The 25,170-nt window shown below is 42.8% G+C and overlaps 1 protein-coding gene across 5 annotated transcripts in view; it reads left to right on the forward strand.

Annotated features, from left to right (window-relative positions):
* LOC138769008 (transient receptor potential cation channel subfamily M member 4-like) overlaps positions 1-25,170 on the forward strand; it is a 44,825-nt gene that overhangs the window by 8,659 nt on the left and 10,996 nt on the right. For 4 of the 5 annotated variants that reach the window (XM_069947161.1, XM_069947160.1, XM_069947158.1 and 1 more), the window contains 16 exons: positions 3,655-3,722; positions 4,948-5,125; positions 5,734-5,914; positions 7,067-7,233; positions 7,370-7,547; positions 8,741-8,805; positions 9,768-9,950; positions 10,444-10,543; positions 11,329-11,447; positions 17,655-18,032; positions 19,333-19,461; positions 21,781-21,910; positions 23,712-23,857; positions 24,291-24,403; positions 24,505-24,603; positions 24,688-25,092. In XM_069947161.1, coding sequence (XP_069803262.1) covers positions 5,003-5,125; positions 5,734-5,914; positions 7,067-7,233; positions 7,370-7,547; positions 8,741-8,805; positions 9,768-9,950; positions 10,444-10,543; positions 11,329-11,447; positions 17,655-18,032; positions 19,333-19,461; positions 21,781-21,910; positions 23,712-23,857; positions 24,291-24,403; positions 24,505-24,603; positions 24,688-25,092 — 2,516 coding nt within the window. In that variant the 5' untranslated portion in view covers positions 3,655-3,722; positions 4,948-5,002. The remainder of the gene's footprint in view (positions 1-3,654; positions 3,723-4,947; positions 5,126-5,733; positions 5,915-7,066; positions 7,234-7,369; positions 7,548-8,740; positions 8,806-9,767; positions 9,951-10,443; positions 10,544-11,328; positions 11,448-17,654; positions 18,033-19,332; positions 19,462-21,780; positions 21,911-23,711; positions 23,858-24,290; positions 24,404-24,504; positions 24,604-24,687; positions 25,093-25,170) is intronic. The other variant, XM_069947162.1, reaches the window with a different exon arrangement.

The following is a 25,170-nucleotide window of genomic DNA, read 5'->3' on the forward strand; positions in this document are numbered from 1 at the left end:
TCTAAATTAACAGTAGATGTGATATAAAGCAAGTTTGCAATATACATTCATTATTTTTTTTTTTGTTACCAAGCTGTAAAACAAAGCTGAACTTACCAGAAATCCAGGTCCAGTCTCCTGAAGGCAGATTTTTAGACTTGTGCTGATTTAAAAAAACAGACTAAACACAGGAATTCTGGCCAGTACAGAGAGTCACGGCTCAATGTGTCCATCAGGCACATGACTGCCCTCTCTCTGTGAGCGCTCAGATGGCCTGGGATACACAGGACTTCCTGTTTTCTGACTATTTAAGGAAAAAAGAGTCTGAAAACAGGAAGTGCTGTATTTTCCATGATAACTTTAAAAAAAAATGAATGTATATTGCAAATTTGCTTTATATCATATCTACTGCTGAGTTAGATTTTGAAAGTTATAACGACAGTGACTTACTTTCGTAAAATGTGATTAACCGTGTCTGACTAGAAATCTATCTATTCCCTCAAGGACTGGCTATGTATACCACAGATCAGTTATTAATTAGAGCAGAAAGCCGACAAACCAGTCCTTCAAGCATTTTTTCAAACTGACAATAAAATTCCAAGATGTCTTATCCTCAACCTTTTATACTTACAGCTCCTCACCTGTCTCCACACCCTTTGATTTGATATACTTTTATTCTATGTAATATAATATGCTTGCAATACAAATAGCTGCACTATAGATTTTCCTGCAGACTTTCCTAGATGTGAACATACGCTTACAGTAATAACATTTCTATAGAACATATGTATGAAAACTTATCATTTCCGCACACGGATGCAGTAGGATTAGATATGTTTGTCAGTAGTGACATAAGCATTGGACAGGGGAGAGTACCTTTCACCCACTACAGTGTGGTTTGTCTGCAGACCGGATTTTCCTTAACCCCTTCAGGATCAGACAAATTTAAATTTTTCCTGCTCATATTAGAACTTGTTTCTTTTGATACTAACTATACTTTGTAATGACCAGCAATAGAAGAGTGCTAGCTCACCGCTCACTGTTTGCCTCTGCACACGATCAGCCCCTTTAAGGCTTGTACAATGCAGGTCCAAGACACGGAATAGGATAAGTGCTGGTGAAGTTTCCAGTGTACTTTATTGATACCCATAAAACCAACGTTTGGATCACAATGGAAGTCCTAGTCTAAACCAACCCATTTCTGGGTTTTGTCTCTGACCTTGTAATGACAACTACATTTTACCATGAGGTATATTGCAAAAATGAAGGGGGGAAAAAAGAAAATGTGTAAAAATGTAAATTTTTGTAAAATTTTGTACATTTTTGGGGATGGATTGCAGTTTTTACAATGTTCACCATGTGGTAAAACAGACATCTGTATTCAGGAGGATGACAATGAAGCTTGTTTCATTATGTTTTACTAAATTTACAAATTTTTCATTAAAAATTGCTTTTGGGTAGCTTCACACGTACAATATCTGCGGATCTGCATCAGATTTGACTAAACGAATGAACACAGCATCAAATCACAGTGTCAAATCTGCTGCAGATCTGCTGCGGATCCGCAGCAGATTTGATGGTGCAGATTTGATGCTGTGTTCATTCATGTACTGTAGTCAAATCTGCTGCGGATCTGTAGCAGAGAATCCGCTGCAATGCGGTACGTGTGAGGCTACCCTTAAATCGACACAGTGTAGGGGTCATGGTCAGACATGAGAGCTTCACAGGACAGTGGCTCCTGCACTCCCCAAGGGCCGGTACTTAGGTTAGGGGCGCTGCACCAATGTCGAAGGTGTGGACGATTGTGCAAGGGCAACCCCTAAAGTGCATCTGTCTGGTGGATTGTGGAGTCGCTTGTGATGGTGTAGGTGTGATGGAAACCAGACACAAGGAATTGAGGAGACGGTGGTGCAACTTTAGTTTTGCCGCTGTAGAAAGTGCACGACTAGTCCTGAATTCACTGCCCTGAGGTGGCTTAGATACCTCCCTTGGTTTATGGAGGTTTTCCCCTTTCGCCACTTTCCCCACTCCTTTTTGGGGTCACACTTGAAAGGTTAGCTGGAGTTGCTGAACATCTCTAGGTCTCTACATACAGATCCTAGAATAATGTTATGGAGCACTTGCACAACTTATCTCCTCAGACACAAACAAAAACATGGCAATGAGGCAAAGTTATCTTGGTTGGCGGAAAAGCACACTCAAAACTTGTCTGTTCTGTTCTGTTCACTGTTACGTTGGCCCAGCCAGTCCTAGTGCCCTGCCTCACCTCTTAATGGTACTCAGCTTAACTTGCTCTTCACAGTCCTTGTACAACTTCTTCTCAGTCTTCTTCCTCTATATCTCCACCAAGTTCCTGTAACATTTTATTTAAATAGGCAGCCGATCATAACTACTACTCCCTATCGTAAAACTTACACACAGTAGTGGTCAGGAGGTTGCAGTGTTGTTTGTAACCCATTCTCCATCATAAAATACAGTAAGTGAACAGGGACCATCTTAAGCCCAGCCACATACGTTATCTGTGATATATTCCTTTTAAACACAGGATGACAACCTTTATCTACTTTTATGCTCTGCAAGGAAAGCAGAACTAATATGGGCAGGCACGACTGCAGGACATGGCTGGAGGTTCATTATATTACTAGCACATATGTAACAATGTATGTGTACAATGTATTTGTTTTTCCACAGTAAAATTTAAACTGTTTATCTAAAGGGTTAGGCCACTGAATGGCAATGCTATGACCTCCTCACCATCACCATGGTGGACACGTTGCTGTAACCTATGGTTCAAGATAAGTTCCTATCTTGCACTTTTCCACGACAACTAAAAGACGATATCGTGTACCTGTCATTTCAAAAGACGTTTATAAACCACCTGGTTAGGTTAGAATAACACTTCAGAATAGTGACAATGCAACACTCCTGTAATTGAGCTCCAGAGAATAATCGCTAGATTGTCAGGGCAGCCCATAGAAGATAGCGGTGGTCTGCTGCCGCCGCCGCTAATGTTACTCGGAGTGATGGCAGCGGATCACTGGTATCGTGATCGTTGATTTTTCAACGTGTTGACAGACAACGATCAGCCTACATCGTGCATGTCAGCTAATCGTCATCTTCTATTACACAATTATCGTCCGTAACAGTTGGTATCATCTGAATACGGCCGATAATTGCTTTGTGTAATAGGGCCCTTAGTCTCTCTCACTCTCTCACATAGCACGTAGTAACCACTGTGCTCCACTACCTGTAATTTGTCCTGATCTAACTGTTACTAAAGACAAATTTCCCCTAGTGACCAAGAATTTAGAGCTGTTTTTCTGGGGAGTCATCTTTCTTTATTGTAGTAATTATTACATTATATGCAGTTGTTTGAAACAACAGAGATCACGTAAGACAAAAACATTTCTATTCTATATTATATAGTCATCTATATGTTGAATGTGTAATTGGTTCTTATTCATGTGGTTGTGGGAACTTCTAGAGAGTCATAAAACTGCATCTTCTTTAAGAAATACTTATGATACTGGAGCTGGACGCTCATTGATTTGTATGGGGCTTACTGCTACCATAGAGTAAAATAGGCCTCTTATACAGAATAATGAATACTATATCAGTGATATGACTACATGCAAAATCTAATAAAATTATCTTTCTGTTGTTCTCTATTTACAGAGCTGGATCCCAAAATTATTTAAAAAGAAAACATGCACCACATATGTCGACGACACCAGACCTGGCCGGTGCGTTACTCTTCTCTTATTAGTATATAATGGTGGTTCACTGGTCAACTGGTGGTTCACCTACAGTCATATAGTACCAGTATAACAGGATTAAGACTGTTATGTCTTTAGTTGTGGTATCCCACCACTGGTGCTGTCTAGAGCACCACTGGTGCTGTCTTAAGCCTCTGTAGGAGGAGTTAGTTCCTGGTGTAGAAAGTGAGATAGTTCTTACTTAGTATTCAGTCTGAGAGGACACAAACAGACCCAGTTCCTGCAGAAGTTAAAGTCAGACAAGACCCCTAAAAAGGACCAAAGATCACAGACCAAAGATTTTTTTTTATGCAAGTAACTACAGCAACTATGCAGTGCTAAGCTCCACTTAGGGGAGAGAAGCCACCTAGGATAACCCTTGCCCATGCCAGGAACCTCTCTTAACAGTGCACAGCAGTCTTTTCAAACAAGAGGAACTAACCCCAGTAGGACAGAGCTACAAGGGAAAAGGTCTATGTATCCTACTGCACATCGCAGGAAGACTGGGAAGTCTTGGAAGTCTGCTACACCAAGATAACCGACGAATGAGGCTTATATTACCCACCTAGGATGGGTATCTCACAACTAGGGGCAAAAGGCGGTTCAGAGTCACTACTGGCATCCATGAGTACGATTATTATATCTACCTCTACACCTGTTCCGGCAAAACACATTTGCTACATAGGGCAGGGCTCCTCTGGCAACTACTCTCCTCCTCTCCTTCTCCCTCTACAAAGCACCTTCTACATCTACAAGAACTGGTTATATTTGTGTCAGCACTAAAGTCGTGTGTCAAGATTTGCACTATTGTACAGTATAACGTGTACTGTTAAATCTGAACTTTCCTTCAGTAAAGTGTTCTATTTTTTTTTTACTAAATGCACTGGACTCTGGCCTAATCTGTTAGCACCTGCACCCACACATACACCACTGTATACTTGGGTTATTTTTCCATTCTGTGAGTAACGGTACCAACTCCCAGGGTGGGTCTTCTACCACTCCAGGTTACCGTGACAAGTGCCCAAGTGCCCAAGTGACCGGTCACACTCCCAGACACTACCAACCATTGGGGCTAACGCAGGTTACTGCAGCCACAGCCTAGCCAAGCATCACAGTCATCTCTGTCTTTGCAATACTTTGTGCCTCTGGTTATAACTACACTAATGTGAGTGTTCTCTGATTTCCTGTAACTACTATATATTCCTTAATACAGAGAGGGCCAGTACTGTCAGTGCGGATATAAAAAAAGGAATCATGTGTCCGTGGCCATGGAGGACAATTTTGGAGCAGCCATTGTGAGCAAATGGAACTCGGCAGAGCACACCACCGAAGAGCCCACAGATGCCTACGGGGATATTGAGTTTGTTGGACGTGGGAAGAAGCATAGCAAGGTGAGGTATCAATATCAGTTTCATTTATCAAAAGGTTCATAGTAGTCTCTGTTTTTTTCAGTGTGTTCTGCTGGGTAGGGATTATCAAGGTTAATACTTTTGTGAATACATTCATTAATACATTCAATTCATCAAACTTGCCTCCTCCTACTCATATACTGCCCTTTCCCTTCCATTGTTGACAGTTTATTTTTTAAGTTACCAACCACCACTCTGCTCTAAAAGCAGTGGTTGGACTGATAGATATATATACCAGCGGGACCGCTGGTTTCATAGCAGAACAGTGGTTGGTAACCGAGAGCTGTCAACAGAGCAAGCATATCAGGAGAAGGGGGCAAGTTTGCGAAACTGCAAAAATCTTTAACTTGGGCTCTTCAATTTTAATTATGTATGGTGTGATGGGAATCCCCTTTTATACTGGGCAATCTCTAGCATGCAGCCAACCACCAGGGGGCGAGGCATTTGCATGACCTGCTAAGACCATAAACTTCCTGTCAACCAGACCTTCAGGTCTTGGCTATGCAGTCTAAGATGCCTGTACCTAGCTGTCTGGATGTCCTACACATTAAATTGTCACATAGTAATAATTCATTTTCTTAATTTAACAGTTTATTCGCCTATCCAATGAGACCGACCCTTCTCTTGTGTACAATCTTATAACCCATCACTGGAAGATCCCACCACCAAATTTGGTGGTGTCTGTTGTGGGAGGAGATGGAGACTCTAAAATGAAAACATGGCTGAAAGACATCCTGAGGAAGGGACTGGTCAAGGCAGCACAAAGCACAGGTCAGAGGTCAACGGGTAATAAATGAAAAAGTAAAATGATCTGTTATATCAGTCAATTGACCATGTGAAGCTGACCAGCAGCATTCCCTTTCCATCCTTTTTCTCTTCTATGTTTCATATTATAAGGCCATATTAGACAGCCCAATTAGCGGGGTGAGCAATCTGCTAGATCGGCATTTGGTTACAGAGCCTATTGCTTAGCTTGATAATCGTGCAGCAAGGACTACACAGGCATCTATAGCGATGTACTTCCAGAGCTTGCTTTTAGGTGTACTCACCTAGGTTTGATTGAACAGCGGAAAAAGCTAGGTTTGATCGAACTCGAACCTAGCCGGACCTTCGGCATTTAATTGCTGATGCCTTCCCGGTCCGTGCTATTACCTAGGCTGAATCCCGGAATTCCAGGCATTCCCCGGGATGTCTCCTCCTTCCGCACGGACCGGGAAGTCATCAGGAATCAAATGTGGAAGGTCCGTCTAAGTTCGACTTTGATTGAACCTAGCTTTTTCCACTGTTTGATCATATACTCAAAAGGAAAAGTCTGGCCATTTTAAAAAAAACTGCCAGCTGGCACGGGGGAATGTAGTAGCCAAACATTACTAACCTCTCCACATACCCACGAAGCGCCGCAGGTTCAGGGACCCCCTGCCAGAAGGCATTTTCCCCCTGAGTTCTGATGATGTCATGCAGGGGATTGCCCATTCAGCTATTAGGTGACTGCAGTCGTGTCCTGTCCCAGTCACTGACTGGCTTAGCGGCTAGTCCATCAAATGGGTTGAGACATTGGTTAAGAAGAGATACCATGGCCTGGCAGGGGTCCTGGAGTGGTGATCCAGTGCTGGAAAGGCATGGGGAAAGGTAAGAACCAATAGTATATTATGTTCCCCCCTGCTCCTGCATTTAAATTTTTTTTTCTAAGCTCCAGACTTCTCCTTTAACCACTTTTGTTTTACCAGAAGTTAGTCTGAACTTATGCAATGCTTATTTCTGGCTCATCCTTCCTAGAAAAGTCTTTTTGTCCATTGTGCTGTAGTTTATTTGCACTTGGCACGTACTTGGTTTTTCTACATAGTCTCGTTAAAATCATAAAATAAAATGTAAAAAAATGAAAACAAGAAATTATTATATAAAAATGTCATGTTATATTGATAGGTGCCTGGATAATGACTGGTGGAACATATATGGGCATTGGAAAATATGTCGGAGAAGCCGTCAGAGACCATGCCACTGCAAGCTCCAATTCTAGGACCAAAGTGGTGGCAATGGGCATTGCACCCTGGGGAATTATACACAACCGCCAAAGTCTGGTGAATCCTAAGGTGAGATTTCTTGGTCGAGAGCGATTCATTGCAAGGTATAGAAATTGTTGAGGCAATAACATCACACCTATCTGATGAGACTCCTAATGTCTGGCAGATGTATCAGTCACTAACTCATTGACCTTGTTTTACACAGGGATCTTCTCCTGCAAAATACTATATGGAAAATGTGGATGGACCGACATATTCTTTGGACAACAATTATTCAGTCTTCCTTTTAGCAGATGATGGAACCCATGAACGTACAGGAGGAGAAACTGGTTTTAGATTTAAATTTGAGGAGCACATGTCTCGGCAGAAAACTGGAGTGGGCGGTGAGAAGACTTTATTGAAGGCCAGAACAATTATTTGAACCTAACCTCTGCCTTACTATCATAAAAGCCATTTCCCCTAAAATAACTCCCCCCTTCATTTCAGGTGATTGATTTGTCCTGAATTGTTCTAATTTCCAATACTGACAATTTTAACATTTCATATAGTGATTATAAATGTAGGGTTTAGGAAAGCTGTTGGGCTGTCTGGTGGAAGTCATAATAGTGACCATAATAATATAGAATATAATTGTTTAAATACTTTAAGACAGAAGGGGACACACAAAACTCTTAATATTACTTAAATGTTAGCTCTACAATTCGTATTGCCATTCAGTTGATAACACTCTATAAGAAGCGATGAGCCTATTTCCAACTGTTTAATAACTAAATATATATTGGCAAAGTTATTTTAAAAACTTTCTGAGATCTTTCACTGCATCTGTCTGCCTGCTATGGTGTCTTCATGGCCCCTTTCTTGTCTAGTGTAATGGAAGTCATGTAATGGATTTCCTGTTACTGCTGTACACTGTAGCTGGGAATTCAGCAGGCTCCTCCCTTTGAACTATGAAGTAGACTCTTGTAGGTGTAGTAGGCATGGTTCTAGGTGTAGTAGGGAGATAGTTTGCTTTACAGGCAAAAGGAAAGCACAAAAGTCCACAGAAAGGTAGTAAAATAACTTTATTACAAATATATGTTCCTTTTGTTAGTTGAAAATAGGTTTCATCATTCTAAAAATCCTTCAATTCCTACTTCATTCCTATCTATTCTGCAAGAATTTTAAAGGAGAATTTCCATGAACCTAAAAAAGCAGCGCCAAGCAGAGGGGAGCGGGAACATAATAATAAGGTATATTTACCCTTCCCCGTGCCCTCACAATTACTGTCCACTCAGCCACTCAGGGACTGCGGTGGGACACCAATGCAGTCACTGACTGGCTGAGCGGACAATCCATCACTGGGGTACGTAACTTTGCAACAGAAGGAGGTGGGGTGTGCCGTATGTGAAAGCCGGGAGAAAATTACTTCCAGTAGCTGCACAAGAGAGATGACAGCGGCACCACAAAGGCAAGGGGACAGGTAAGTATACATTCCTTATTATGTTGTCACATCCCCCTGCATGCCTCTGTTTTTTTTAGGTTTATGGGCCTTCTCCTTTACTGATTTATAATTTTGTTTTGCTATGTTATTATATAGGCAAAGGAAGCATTGAAATCCCTGTTCTGTGCATGCTTATTGCCGGAGAGTCCAAAATGTTAGAGGTAAAAATCTATTAAACTAATTAAAATCATTCAAAAGAATACAAAACATTCTGGTAATATGATCAATAAACGGAGCCAAAGTTATCATATTTAAACTTTTGTCAACTATATCCTAAACCTAAAGCTGTCCAGGCATTATGGGAATTGTAGTTTTGCAACAGCTGGAGGGCTGACAGGATGATGCCCAATGGGGAGGGAAGGTTAACTACCAGAAGAGGGCACTGTTACAGTCTGGTGCAATATAGATGGGGAGTGGATCTGCTGTAATGAAGAGCCTAAAATGTGTCTGGCATAATTCTTCATGATTGCTGGGCTAGATAAAGAAAAAATGGAAAAGTGAGTGACTCCAATCAGACATCCCCTGTGAGTCACTTACAGAATATGCCCCCTGTGAGTCACTGGATGTAAAGGCCCCATTACACAGAAAAACCTCACCAGTGACAAGGCATGCCCCCCCCCCCCAAAAAAAAAAATAATAACAAAACCCAATTGGCCCACATAATACACCCACAATAAGCCACACCCTTTCAAGTGTCCACCCAAGTGACCCTTATTAGGATTTATTTTTACATTTTCTTCCGTTTAGATTTTTTTAAAATTGTAGGATAATTATTATATATAGTATATAATATAATTCATTCCGCTGCAAGTATGTCAGGCCCCTTCCCACTAACTCACTGCTGACCAGCTCATACATTACCTGTCCACACTCCTGCTTGCTCCAGCCTTCCTGGCTTCCCCCTCAGCCAATAAGTGCCAGGTAGTGTATGAGCCGGGCAGTGATGGGTTAATTGGGTTTACATACAACAAAATAAAAAATACACTGCGAGTATGTAAACCCCTAGAAAATGACAGGACACAGGGCCGCAGTGGATTTAGCTGTGGAACTAGCAGCATGAAATCCGCTGCGGATCCTGTATGTGTGAAGGCACCTAAGGTCAATTTGTTTGTCTATTTCTTAGAGAGTTTACAAAGCCACAATGAGCTCCATCCCATGTCTTCTGGTGGCTGGTTCTGATGGAGTTGCTGACTGTCTAGCTGAAATCTTAGAAGAGTCTCTTACCATGGAATCTACTCGTAATCTAATAGATGAGAAATTAAAACAACACTTCCCGGGGGAAAACTTGACAATTATGATAGAAAAGGTTGGTAGCAATTCAGCATCTTTTTTTCTATTTTCTGACTGTATTTCTATAACTAATGTTTGTAAGTGAGTGCTCGATAAAGCACAAGTACAAACCTATTAAGCCTACAATAAAGGGCCAGTACATATATTCAGACAATAGTTACATAGTTAATAAGGTTTAAAGGAGACAAGAGTCCATCAGGTTTAACCTAAGGAAACCCTACTGTGTAGATCCAGAAGAAGGCAACAAGTGTTTTATTATTTAGCACATAACTGTATTATTATTTCTACGGCCCAAATGCATAACCTTACATCTATCCACATTAAACTTAATTTGCCATTTCTCTGCCCAAGCCTCCAACTTCTCCAAATCCCTCTGTAATATGATATTATCATCCTCATGCTAATTACTTTTAATTTAGTATCATCTGCAAAAATGGAGATTATACTCTGGAGCCCCTCTACAAGTTCATTAACAAAAATGGAATGACAGATTCTTATTTTATATTCAGATTGAGAAAATTGTAGAAAATCGCGATCTATTTACAGTATACTCCAATTCTGATGACACAGAGGATTTCGAGACTGTGATCTTGAAAGCTCTAGTAAAAGGTAATTGTGATTTTACTATAATGTCTACTGTGAGATTATATATAAATATACAGTATATATATATATATATATATATATATATATTTATTCCACCCATCTAGTAGCGTTGCTGATCTTCTTTGGCTTTTGAAATCTTTGGCTTTTATTGTAGCATAGATTTCTCTATGGGGATCCTGACATAGGCTGAACGGCTAATTTTACCTCGAAAATTAGATGCTTTATTGGCTAAAAAGGGTTTTCCAGTTTATTTTTATTTGTATTTCATAAACTTGTCATGTCTAGCCATTGTAAATTCTAATTGGCGTATACAGTTAAAAGGCCGGGCGCAGCACCTGAGTGTGTGCCGATGCTTTCCCGGGCTGGCTAGCAGCGCATGCAGATTTCCGGACTGTTCCAGGATGTACATCCAGAGCTGCCCGTACATTCAGTTGCTCCCATAGGGTTCTATGGGGCATTCATGCCGTAATTCTGGTCAAACATAGGACAGGATCTGTATTTTCCTGACCTATTTTCCGATATAGACACCCTTCAGGAATTTTGCCCATGCCCAATAAAAACACAACGGGTCCGGAAATCTATTTAGGGTTTTCTGATAAGAAACTGGATAGATTTTCTGACATATCCATGGGGCCTAAAATGATAATTTCTTTGAAATGTTGCAGAATTCCAGCATAAATCATAGCAGGAGTTTGTGTCTGTTTCATGCTGCCCATGGTGGCATAAAATGCCTGACAGGTTCCTGTTACTGGATATTTTTCCCAAATTACACCATTTTTGTCACATAGCTTGCAAGAAGCAGTCCAGTGATGCCACAGAATACATGCATGAGCTGAAGCTAGCGGTAGCCTGGAACAGGGAGGACATCGCCAAGACAGAATTGTTTCATGGAGAAATACACTGGGAGGTATGATGAAAATGCTGAATATTCCATGCATATTTTGCTTTATATTACAATGTTTAACCCCTTAAAGACAGAGCCTGAAATGGCCTTAATGACAGAGACGAATTTTATGAATATGACCAGTGTCACTTTATTCATTAATAACTTCGGGATGCTTTTACCTATCAGGCTGATTCTGAGATTGTTTTCTCGTGACATATGGTACTTTACATTTCTGGTAAATTGGAGTCAATACTTATAACAAATCTTTAATGAAAAAAACCCAAATAACGTGAAAAATTGTGAAAAAATGCATTTTTCCAAATTTGAAACTTTTTTGCTTATACAGAAAGTGGTTATACCACATAAATTATATATTAAATAGCATTAGCAACATGTCTACTTTATGTTGGCGGCATTTATTAAACTATATTTCATTTTCTTTAGACAATAGAAAGCGTAAAACATAAGCAGCAAATTTGCAAATTTTCTGTAAAATTTCTAAATCAGATATTTTTAGGGACCTGTTCAGGTTTGAAGTGTATTTGAGGGGCCTGTATGTTAGAAAGCCCCACAAAGCACCCCATTTCAGAAACTGCACCCCCCAAACTCTGCAAAAGCACATCCAGAAAGTTTTTTAACCCTTTAGGAGAGTCACAGAAATAAAAGCTAAGTGCGTAAGAAATTTAAAAAATAAAAATAAATATTGTAATCCAATATTTTTCATATTTATAAACTTATTATCAGAGAAATTTACCCCAATATTGATTGCCCCGTTTCTGCAGTTTATAGAAATACCCCATATATGGCCCTATTACGCTATTTGACGCAACCACAAGCCTCAGATACAAAGGAGCACCTAGTGAATTTCAATGGCTCCGTTATATTTGGTCATTTCTGACTGTACCACTTCAGGTTTGCAGAGGCTCTGGGGTGCCAAAACCTAAAAAACACCCCTAAAGAGACACCATTTTGAAAACTAGACCCCTCAAGGAATATAACAAGGGGTGCGGTGAGCATCTGGACCCCACAGGTGCTTCACAGATTTTCCTAACAATATGGTGTGAAAAAAGAAAAAATAATTTTTTACACTAAAACGTTGTTCTAGCCTTCAATTTTTCATTTTCACAAAGGGATGAAAGGAAAAAAAAACACAAAATGTATAGCGCAGTTTCTCCCGAGTACGGAAATACCCAACATGTGGACATAAAGCGCAATTTGGGTGCAGGGCGAGCCTCCAAAGGGAAGGAGCGCCAATTGGCTTTTGGAAGCTGGATTTCACTGGAATGGATTTCAAGGGCCACATCGCATTTACAGAGCTCTCGTGCTGCCAAGACACTAAAAACCCCCCACAAGTGACCCCGTTCTGGAAACTACACCCCTCAAGGAATCTAATAAGGGGTGCAGTGAGCATATGGACCCCACTGGTGACGGGCACAAATGTAGAAAAATGTGACGTGAAAGTGAAAATTTTCATTTTTTCACTTTCACGGCACATATGTGCCCGTCATCCAGGAGTACATATCCTCACTGCACCCCTTGTTAGATTCCTTGAGGGGTGTAGTTTCCAGAATGGGGTCACTTGTAGGGGGTTTCCAGTGTTTTGGCAGCATGAGGGCTCTGTAAATGCGACATGGCGTTCATCATCCATTCTGGCCAAATCCAACCTCCAAAATCCAAATGGCGCTCCTTCCCTTCGGAGGCTTGCCCTGCACCCACATGGCGCTTTATGTCCACATGTGGGGTATTTATGGACTCGGGGGAAATTGCTCTACACATTTTGTGGCTTTTTTTCTCTTTTAACCCCTTGTGAAAATGAAAAATTCAAGGCTAGACCAACATTATAGTGTAAAAAATGTAATATTTCATTTTCACGCCACATTGTTCCACATTTGTACCCGTCACCAGTGGGGTCCATATGCTCACTACATCCCTTGTTACATTCCCTGAGGGGTGTAGTTTCCATAATGGGGTCACTTGTGGGGGGTTTCAACTGTCTTGACAACACAGGGGCCTTTTAAATGCAACATGGCCCCTCGAAATCCATTCCAAATCCAGCCTCCAAAAACCAAATGGCGCTCCTTCCCTTTGGAGGCTTACCCTGCACCCGCATGGCGCTTTATGTCCACATGTGGGGTATTTTCGTACTCAGGGGAAATCGCTCTACACATTTTACAAAGCTCCTGTTCTGCCAGGACAGTAGAAACCCCCCACAAGTGACCCCATTCTAGAAACTACACCCCATAAGGAATCTAACAAGGGGTACAGTAAGCATATGGACCCCACTGGTGATGGGCACATGTGTAGAACATGTGCCGTGAAAATAAAAAATAAATTTTTTTTCAATTTCACGGCCCAAATGTGGCTGTCACCAGGGGGCCATATCCCCGCTGCCCCCCGCGTTAGATTCCTTATGGGGTGTAGTTTCCAGAATGGGGTCACTTGTGGGGGGTTTCTACTGCCCTAGCAGCACAGAGGCTTTATAATTGCATCATGGCATCCTCTAATGGGAATGGCGGCCATATCTATTTAGCTGGGGAAAAGGGACAATTCTAAGTTATTTGGGGGTATTAGGCCAATTATTAGTTTATAAGGTTGAAAATGACAGGTGTCCATCAAATTCAACCTGTGTTGATCCAGAGGAAGGCAAAAAACCCTTGTGAGGCAGACGACAGTAGCCTCATCACAGGGGAAAAATTCCTTCCCGACTCCATAATGGCGATCAGAATAATCCCTGGATGAACGTGACCCCTGAAATAGGAATAAGGGACAGAATTTAGATAATGTAGAACTCCAATGACGTGTGGTACGCCTTGAAGCGATCCAGTATGCAGAGGCGTCCTCTCTGATCCCCCTGTTACGCCACACTCTGCACTTCTTCTGGGGTCTCCCGTTCTCCAGGTTGAGGGACATCACCTGGAAAATGTTTCCCTGGTGCGATACGGGGTCCTTCATATCCAGAAGCGCTGGGTCCGCTTCATGGCTGCTAAATATTATGGCTTTATTACTACTGCTGATATTTACGGATCGTGCAGCAAGCTACAGTAGCTCGGGCAGCGAGGGACCAGAAGAGGGGGGTGCTGGTATAAAAGTTATCCCCGTACAGGTGGTAACCTTTATCCAGCAGTGGGAAGATCAATTCCCGAACGATCTTCCCACTAACTCCGAGGATGAGTGGGGGGGGGGGTCATCTGGGGGCTGGATTCGGGTGTCCCTTCCATCATACACTCTAAGGGTACGTGCACACTGCGGAATGGGGAAGGATAACCCTTTGTGCATTCCGCAGCTGGCACCCACCGGCGGACTGATGGAGGCGCGCGTCTCTGCTCGTGTCACACTCCATTCTATGCACGGGCGGATTCCGCCCTCTGTCCAAAGAATGAACGTGTTCATTCTTTGGACGGACAACGGAATCCGCCCGTGCATAGAATGGAGTCTATGACATGGGTGGAGACACGCGCCCGCATCAGTCCACCGGCAGGTGCCAGCTGCGGAATGCACAAAGGGTATCCTTCGCCATTCCGCAGTGTGCACGTACCCTATATCTGTAAGTGTACCCTGAGGTACTCTCACAGAGTTTGTAGAATTTCACGCCATACCGTGATCTCTTATTGGGACGGTACTGGCGGAAAAGACGTGTCTGGGGGGCAGCGTACGCTACGCTACCCCCAGACACGTCACTGGATGATGAGGACGATGAGGATGAATGGAGAAAAGAAGGATCCCCCCATTCATCCTCACTGGCTGTTTCAGTGTCGGAGGCAATAATAACGTATGCGGCCGACGCCGAAAACACCCTGGGGGCCATCTTTATACCGGGACTAGTATATGGGGTATGTAAATGTGTAGTGGTGTAGTGTAAAACTTTATTTCATGTAGTGTGGTGTAGTGTAGTGTTTTTTACGTTTTTTTGACAGTAAGAAAAAAATATCTCTACGCCAAAAAAGAAGCTGCTGATAAATGCCGCACTTGTGTGCGGTACTTATCAGCAGACAGTGGCGGTAGGATATAGGGGGGAAAAACGCCCTTACGCCAAAAAGGAGGAGTTGCTGATCAGCGGCGCACTTACGTGCGAAGCTGATTAGCACTCAGTGGCGTTAGGGCGAATAAAAAGTAAAAAAAAAAAATTTGAAAAAAAAACAACTTTTTTTTAAACCTAAAGCAACTGATCAGTGAATGATATTCACTGATCAGCCGCTAGGGGGCAGTACAGAGAAGCTGACGAAGACTGCCGAAGATAGGGGCCACGGAAAAGCCTGAAGAGCCGGAAATTGCCGACGGGACCCGATCGAACCCGGAAGTGAAGACGCGAGGACGCGCGGGACCCAATCCCTGCTCCGGACGCCCAGATCTGGTGAGTATAGTGCACCTACACTATACACACCTGTTCTGCATCCCTCAGCTACCTAGCTGAGGGGTGCAGAACCCGGGGACACTGTTTTTTAACGGTTTGATCGCCGTGATGGGCCGGCCGGTACTGGCCGGCCTATCACGGCGATCGTGGGGGTGGCATCGGCGCCATCTTTTCCCCGGACACTAATGGTGATTGGTGCTGCCTCGGACAGCACCAATCACCAGTGCTTTCCGGGTCACCGGGTCACCGATGACCCGGAAAGCTGTATTCAGCTGCTATATGTTGATCTGTATTGATCAGCCTATAGCAGCGATCGTCTGCACGGGAGGGGTTAATCACCCCCCGTGCCGACGAGCAGAGATGGCCTGCTATACATTATAGCAGGCCATCTTCCCCGACCGCTGTGTGTGAACACACAGCGATCGGGGAAACATCGGGCGTAAATTTACGTCCATTTGCGCTAAGTACCAGGGCGCGGGGGCGTAAATTTACGCCCGATGTCATTAAGGGGTTAAAATTAACTATCCTTGAAATACATGGTAGGCATGGTAGAACTATGCTGCTATGTCCCTATATGGGGCGCTGAAGATGCAAGCAAGTCTTAAGGCCCTATTACACAGAGCGAAAATCAGCCGAATCAGGCCTATTTGGATGATTATCACTCCGTGTAATAGAGACGACGATCAGCCATTGAAACAATCATCAGCTGATCCCGTCTTTAGGTCTGGACCTAAAATCATCAGCCACTGACTGTGCATCACTACATGTTATAGTGATGTGCTGACGACAGCTGACGATTGATTAAACTGTTCTACATTACCTCTCCACACTTCCAGTCTTCTCTTTGCTATCTGCTTTCACTCTTGGTGCGCAGCTGCAGCTTCAGAGAGTCTAAGCTAACAGGCCGCTCGGCCAATCACTGTCAGGGACCGCCAGTGACTGGCTGAGCGGCCTGTCAGTTTAGACAGGCCTCTCTGAAGCTGTAGTCGTGTGCCAGAAGTGAACGCAGAGTGCAAGGAGAAGACCAGGAGGGTGATGAAGTAATGTAGTACAGTTTAGGCCAAGGGTTGCATGGATATCGCTAATGATGTCCCTGCAGTCCTTGCTAAACTATCATCGAGACATGTTATAGGCTCAGTAAACGAGCACCGATCTGCTAGGACTGCGTCTATTACATGGCTTGATACTTAATCAGGCCCCCATCGGCCCTTCTAATAAGACCCTTACCGTGATCCTCAGCGACGTTTTTGTAGACTTGTAGTTTATAGAAGGCCCAGATCTTTGCAGGACTTTTTATGACATTATGGGGGATATCTCCATTACCCAGAGGCATAAATTGTGAAGAATGAAACCACAGATGGGGGAATTTATCAAGACTAGCCACTGTCAACAGGAGTAGCCAACAATCCTATGTGTGTGGGTTTGCAGACTAACTCCCAGTGGTGGATGATGGGTCAGGAGGACTCAAGCATGTTGGATTCCCAGATGTCTGATCCTTTGTTCCTGCAGAAGAGATGCCTGGACGTTGCTTATTCCCCTCCTGTTAATATGAACATGCAGACTCAGCAGAAATCGGTGCCCTCCGGTTTGATTAGCCTTTCCCACAGAGAATACTTCAAAAGGTTCTCAACTTGTTATCATTGTTGGGTTGATTGATGTTGGACTATGGAGGTGGGAGGGAGGGGGTCAGTATTTTTGGTCTTCTGTCAGCTATACACTATAGGTGTGACTCCCAAGACTAAGATGTAATCAAATATGGAGCTCTCCTCAGGTGGTTGAGTAGTGAGGTTGTGGCACGCTGGTCTATGTATATAGTCTATTAATGTTATCCATGCAAATGACAAGATAACTATATTATGGACTTTTTCTCTTTATAGGCTTCTGATCTTGAAGACACAATGACGGACTCATTAGTAAATAATAAACCCAGCTTTGTAAAACTCTTTGTGGACAATGGGATGAATATTATGGATTACTTGACATATGGACGGCTGGAGGAGCTTTATAGCTCTGTACTGGAAAATACAGTCCTCCACCAGTTACTCCATCAGCATAAACGTGAAGATTGCAGAGAGTCTATCGATGGCGAGCACCACCAGTTCTTCTTAGATGACACCACAGGCAAAAGAAGCGATGACTTCAAACTCTATGAAGTGGCCAAAGTTTTGCGAGTGCTCATGGGTGATGTCTGTGCCCCATTCTATACACATGTACATGAGAAAACTAAGGGCTCTGTCAGCAAGAAGAACTCCAGTGTATGTAATAATGCCACATACTGTATATGTCACTGAGTTGTTTAAGGTGATGAGAATGTGTTGTCTTGAATATTTAGGTAGCAAGGTTCGTTGGCAAGGTGTTGTTGAGTAGGTGGCCAAATGGTATGTCTAGTTGATCATAGTAGCTGAAATAAAGGGGAGACAAAAACCATTGGTTTCACTGCAGCCGTGGCAAAATGATCAGTTAATACTTTACTGGAATTAGTGGGGGCACAAGTTGTCTATGTCATAAGTCATAGGCCATCCAAGCAGAAGGAATCTGAGACTCATAGGACTCCTTCTTTGTCAATGTCTTAGGGCCCTATTCCACCGGACGATTATCGTTCGCATGATTGTTAACGATTAACGATCTCAAACGACCGCTATTGCGAAAGACCTGAAAACGTTCACTCATTTCAATGGAACGCCAATCGTTACTTATGATCGTATTTGCAATCGCTTTTTCTTCGCTATTTCTTCGCTATTGCATTCGTATCTACTGCGAACCACCGACCGACGTCTTATTCAATGTGAATGATTTGTGAACGTTTTGTGAATAAGCAACAATAAAAATAGGTCCAGGTCTTATAAAGCGATCAACGATTTCTCTTTCGGTCGTTAATCGTTAACTGCATTTCAACCAAACGATTATCGTTTAGATTTGAACGATTTAACGATAATCTGAACAATAATCTTCCGGTGGAATAGGACCCTTAGTGTGATAAGCAGAACTTAGGAGACAGTGGAGAGCTGTGGGAAGGAGTAGGTTCCGGATATAGTTGAGTACAGTGCCTGGCTATCATCAACCGCTCTATAGACAATGAATAAAATGTCAACTTACCGCTCCATTCAGAGGTGAGACCTAGTACTTGTTTTTGAGATTGTAGGTGGTCCTAGTGGTCGGACCCCTCATGATTATACACTTCCCCCCTTATCTTGTGGATTGGGGATAATTTTTATAAGTTGGAATACCCCTTTAAAAAGGACCTTGAATTTTATTGTTTTGTATTCTTGGGTGCTCTAATTCGAACACTGCCTTTTTTTGTCTTGCTATACCCTCCCCACCCCAAGAAAAGATTTGGGTTTTACTTGTTTTGACAATTGTACAACCGACAGTTATTGAAGGTGTATAAGCACTTGGGGTATGAAGTGGACTCAAAGGAATGTGACTATAAAGTGGAATGGGTGTGAATCAGGCTCACACATCCCTGAGCCTAGCAGCCTTATACTTACGTAGTGTAAAAATATTTTGCATTTGCTCAATGTTTTTATGTAATTTTCCTTGCACCCTCATCTACAGAATAAATGTCATTCGGGATCCACAGATCAAAGATATGAGAATAAAAAGTCGACAACTCCCTGGATCGATCTCTTCATTTGGGCCGTTCTACAAAATCGTGATGAAATGGCTACGTACTTTTGGGAAATGGTGAGATCTTAAAATTTCTAAACCAGGCAGCATAGCAGCCACTTCAGCCCAACCAATGCACCATGTATACCTAATGAAGGGATGGAGCATGTAACAGGGATGTAAAGAACAACAGGATAAACAGGATAAACCAATCCAACATAATGATAAACTGATCCAATGATTAGTGATTGTTTAGTGAATAGCATTTGACCTTTTTTATTCTTTAGGTTTTAATACACAGGGGGATTATCTGTCAAATCAGGCAGGTTTGTATCTGTGCAATAGAGCCAGGGATCAGCAGATGAGTGAGCAAACTTTTGCTCAACGACTGATCCCTGAGTTTGAACATGAGATGAGATGTACGGTCTACAGCTGAGTTAAAGAGAACCTATCATCTATTACTAACTGCCCCTAATATAAAAGTGCACCTGTCCCTCAAGGCCGTATTCCACGGGTCGTTTAGAGGAGCAATATCGTTCGTATTCGGCCGATATCGACCGCTACGAACGATATTCGTCCCGTGGAATAGGGTGCAACGATCAGCCGACATCGTTCATGTCGGCTGATCGTTGCAGTCGCTTGTTTTTCAACATGTTGAAAAACAAGCGACTGATATAGCAGCGATCTGCTGCCGTTGCTCCGTTGAATAGGAGCATCGGCAGCAGGCGCTGCTGTATCCTATGGGCTGCCCGGACGATCAGCGATCCCCCGGGCAGCCCCCCCGCAGCTCCCCGCCGCCCCCTCCCGCACTCACCCGCTCGCTGCAGCCGCGTTGAATAGCGACGGCAGCGAGCGGGGAACGAGGAGCAAACGAGCGCTAATAGCGCTCGTTTGCTCCTTCAAACGACTCGTGGAATAGGGGCATAAGTCTGCCTTTGCAGTCTGTATCTAATACTTTTACCTGATCCTGTGTCCCGCTGCTTCTCTGTCAGGTGCCACCATCCTGGTGACATCACTTGTAATCCAGCGGTGCATTCCATTGACGTCACCAAGATGGCGGCACCCGATGGAAAAACAGCAGTGGGACACGGGATCAGGTAAAGTATTAAATACAGACGGCAAAGGCAGCCTGTATCTTTATGAACAGACTTAGGGAAAGATGCTTCAGCTCTTTAAGCAAGCACCGATCTGCTAGATCTGCTTACATGGCGGGTCAGGCCGTCCAATACAGCCTTTACTGTGGGACTTATGAATCAGAAGGATGGCTTTTAACTTGAATATTTTCAGTCCTTAAGTTATGGTTATTTTCCAAGAATAAGGCTGAGATAAAAGAAAATTCCTTGGCAGCACCGATGGGTAGTGAATTTGTACTTTAAAAAGAACAAAACCTACAAAGACACAGCATGTTAATGATTCAAAGTAAAGCCACACCTTCTTATCTAAAGAGGTACTCCAGATGTGTCAGAAAGTTATACAGATTTGTAGATTACTTCTATTTAAAAAGAAAAAAAAAACTTTCAGTACTTATCAGCTGCTGTATGTCCTGCAGGAATTTGGTTTATTCTTTTCAGTCTGACACAATGCTCTCTTATGTCACCTATGTCCTCTGTCTATGGGGATTTGCTAGTGCTCTGGATAGTTCCTGATATGGACAGAGGTGGCAGCAGAGAGAACTGTGTCAGACAGGAAAGAATCCTTAGTGCCCAAAGTCAATATTTCCTTGCAGGGGCTTTGCACTATGGGCAATCTGTTTTTGTTTAAAGGGCCCCTAACAATAGGTGTTCATAAGTCTCACCTTTTTAGGACCTCAAGTTATGAGCTGCAGTTTGAGGGGAATACAGACAGTAAGAGGAACATTTACGAAGTGTACGCCTCGCTCGCCTGATGGGCGGGCTGGGGGAGCTTTGGGGGGCGTGACAAGGCAGGGAGGAGGCGTAAGAGGAGGCAGGAAGGAAGCTCGATGGTGTAAATCATGATCCAAATCTACACCTATTGGAAGCAGATTTAGTACGCCGGGCGCAGGTTCGGGCGCGCCCGGCTGGCTGGATTCACTAAGAGGCGTGCGCCTCTTAGTGAATCCTGCCAGGGAAAAGGGGGTGGGGCCTAAGACTGGCGTACTTGTACGCTGGTCTTCACAAGTCCCCCCCTAAGTGCTTATTTACCCTACAGCACCACCAAATAAAGCATTACATAGCTAGATGTAGATTCCGTATAGACAAAATAGCCTTGTAGCCAGTATCCTGGCCAGGTGCGGAGTGATCTGTGACAATTCAGGTCAGTTTTTATTGCAGAAAAGTCTGAATTACAGAACTGAGGCCTAATTATGGGCAATGAAAAAGGATCAAGTTGCATCTTTGGTATAACTAAATGACATTTCTCTATCTCTAACTGGTGCAGGGAACAGAAGCCGTGACCTCGGCGCTTGCAGCTTGCAAATTGCTGAAGGAGCTCTCCCGCCTGGAGTCTGAGGCCGAAGAATCGCTAGCTATGAAGGAACTAGCTGCCAAGTTTGAGCATCTGGCAATAGGTAATCCACAGTATGCTGTCCTCATACATGTTGTGTAGTCTGTAGTCTGACATGTAGCTAAACCCCCTTTCTTCTTGAATATAAAGGCTGTGCAGTTGTAACCTTCTCTTTATTGCAAGCAGGTTAGGCAGATAAGGTGAAACTGAAAGAACAAACAGTGTATACTGTATACAGTATATATAGAATAAGCTGTGTACAGTGTATATAAAACAGGTAACCTGCATAACAGCATAGCATGAGGCAGATAATACAGGCTGATAAAGGAATATATCTGGTACAGCAAACATGCAATGAACATAACAAAGAAGTACATAAATAGTCCTCTATGCTTGAAACAGGCTGAAACTGAAAATGAGGGAGAAAACATAGGGGGAGATTTATCAAACATGGTGTAAAGTGAAACTGGCTCAGTTGCCCCTAGCAACCAATCAGATTCCACCTTTCATTTTCCAAAGAGTCTGTGAGGAATGAAAAGGGGAATCTGATTGGTTGCTAGGGGCAACTGAGCCAGTTTCACTTTACACCATGGGGGAGATTTATCAAAATGCTGTAAAGTAGAATTGTCTTAGTTGCCCCTAGCAAACAATCAGATTCCATCTTTAATTTTTTAAAGAAACTGTGAGGAATGAAAAGTGGAATCTGGTTGGTTGCTAGGGGCAACTAAGACAAATCTACTTTATACCAGTTTGATAAATCTCCCCCATAATGTGTGGCTCCTCCACTGAAGTAGCAGGCTAAAATGGCTGGTGCCCATGCTAGAACAGGAAGGGGAAGACCCAGCAATTGCCCAGTATACACAGGGGCAAAGCTGGAGAGAATATACAAATGACCAGTAGGTGGTGCTGTTACCATACAATACAGCCAGTTAGGATATTACTACAGGCAATCATTGAACTGATATACATACAAAAAACTGGAGTCGCCTGTGAAGGCAGAAGACACAGCGTCACAATATACACTTTTATAACATTGTAAAGGAGGCCTGTCAGCAGAGATGAGCGAAGCGAATCCGGTGAATCAAAATTTGCTGCGAATCGCGCTGTGATTTGCTTCGTTCTGCGAAGCGAATTCCCGCCAATTCCCAAAAAAAACAAAATGGCAGCCGCACATGCTGTCTGGAGCATCACTGGGCCGGAGAAAGGGATTAACGATAATCCCTAGTGCCTGTACAATCAGCTGCCGGCCCCTCTATGATGTCAGCACCTCACCCTCTATATAAGGCGGTTCGTTTCCAGAGGTGGCCAGTCGGCTGTGTGTGGGCACTGGGCGCTCCTGTAAACTCCTATTGAGTTATACCAATATACTGAGATCAGTGAATGGAGCACAAGTTGGGTTTCATTAGATTGGATGATTGACTGGCTTATTGACATTTTTTTAAAAGAACAGGTGTTAACAAATTTGCCCTTCTGTAATAGTCCCAGTATTGTAGCTAATATAATTTGGCTGTTTTTTTTGGAGTTTGTTAAGATTCAATTCACAAATATTAACGAATTTGACCCAAAAATTGCGAAATTTGTGAGACGAATTTCTGGCTGTTTCACTCATCTCTACCTGTCAGCTATCCTAACGTCTGATTTAGTAAATATTTTCATTCCGTATCTAGAAATGACATCTAGGTGTCACTAGTTACCCTTGTCATTAGGGTGGGTCTCTATTCAGTATGACACTTTCAATCTCATTGTCAATAACATGCTTAGTTAGGTAAAATAGAAGCAAAGAGACCCTTCATCAAACAAAAAGTTTGACATGCAAATTCTGCTTATATGACTGTATGATATAGATGTTATTCTCATTGTTGCAGGTGTGTTTAATGAATGTTACAGAAATAGTGAGAATAGAGCATTTAAGCTGCTGGTGCGACGCTCGACTGTCTGGGGTGGTGCCACATGCCTGCACCTGGCTTATGAGGCGGACGCACGCAATTTCTTTGCGCAGGATGGTGTTCAGGTAAGAGAACATACTTGTAATTCTTCTGGGGTCTTCTATAAGGTCATTCTGCTACCCAGTATAGCCAGCAATGAATGCAGGTTATTGTAGTTTTTATATAAAAAAAAAATTCTCAGAATGCCGGTCCATAGTGCTGACTCTCTTTCCTGACTAACACTAGCTAAGCCCTGCCCCCTACTTCCTGAGTTAAGTCTTGGTCTCTTTGCTACTAGAGTAGTGGACAGCAATTTGCAGGGAAGTACAACACCTGGTTGCCAAGACTTATTTTCTCCTACTAAGGTATTTAAACTAAATATTATCTAAATCAAAAACATTAGATGACCTTGGTAGTAACCCTGACATTTTACTTTTTCCTAATTATTAGATGAGGGTTGGAGGTTATGTAGGTTTTTCATTACTTTATTATCTTTAATGATACTTCTCTATTCCACAGTCCATGTTAACAGAAAACTGGTGGGGACAAATGGCACAAAACACACCGATATGGGCATTGGTACTGGCCACCTTCTGCCCTCCACTCATCTGTACTGGTCTCATTCAATTCAAGTGAGTAGCTGAGTCCAATTTTTGTAAGTATCCTCACACTCAATATTGTGATATGGAGAAGGTGTACTCTGTATAGAATGAAACTTTCTTTTTATTTTTAGAAATGTTGATCATGAAAATGGAATTGAAAACGGCCATAGAGCTGAGATGGACAGCTTAGATACTGATATAAAGACTACTATCGCAGACATAATGGACGGGTATATAAATTATTATGTTAAATAACAAGCAGTAATCTTATTGGACTTGTATTAATGGATATTGTATCATATGTTACCGGTCAGGGAGGAATCGATGCGGCTCAGTCCTGACACGGCTTTGGATGAAGACATTTATCTCCCTAAAGAATACTATATTGAGGAGAAGCCACAATGGATGCGTCACTGGAAACAGTTCTGGAGCGCCCCTGTGACTGCGTTCTTCGGCAATGTTGTCATGTACTTTGTCTTCCTCTTCTTGTTCTCTTATGTGCTCCTCTTGGACTTTAAAGCACCTCCTCCAGATGGTCCGGCCACTTCAGAGTTTATCCTGTATTTTTGGGTATTCACTTTTGCTTGTGAAGAAATACGGCAAAGTTTCTTTGTGGGATCCATGCCTGTAGCACAGATGGTCAAGCAATACTTACAGGATTCCTGGAACCATGTTGACATCACGGCCTTGCTGCTTTTCATCATGGGAGTCATCTGCAGGTACTTATTGAAGAAGATATAGAATAAGAGACGTATGTGTAATCTAAGGCTATGTTCACACGTTGTATGAGACCGGCC

Source organism: Dendropsophus ebraccatus, chromosome 12 (genome assembly GCF_027789765.1).
Source record: "Dendropsophus ebraccatus isolate aDenEbr1 chromosome 12, aDenEbr1.pat, whole genome shotgun sequence".
Lineage (NCBI taxonomy): Eukaryota > Metazoa > Chordata > Amphibia > Anura > Hylidae > Dendropsophus > Dendropsophus ebraccatus.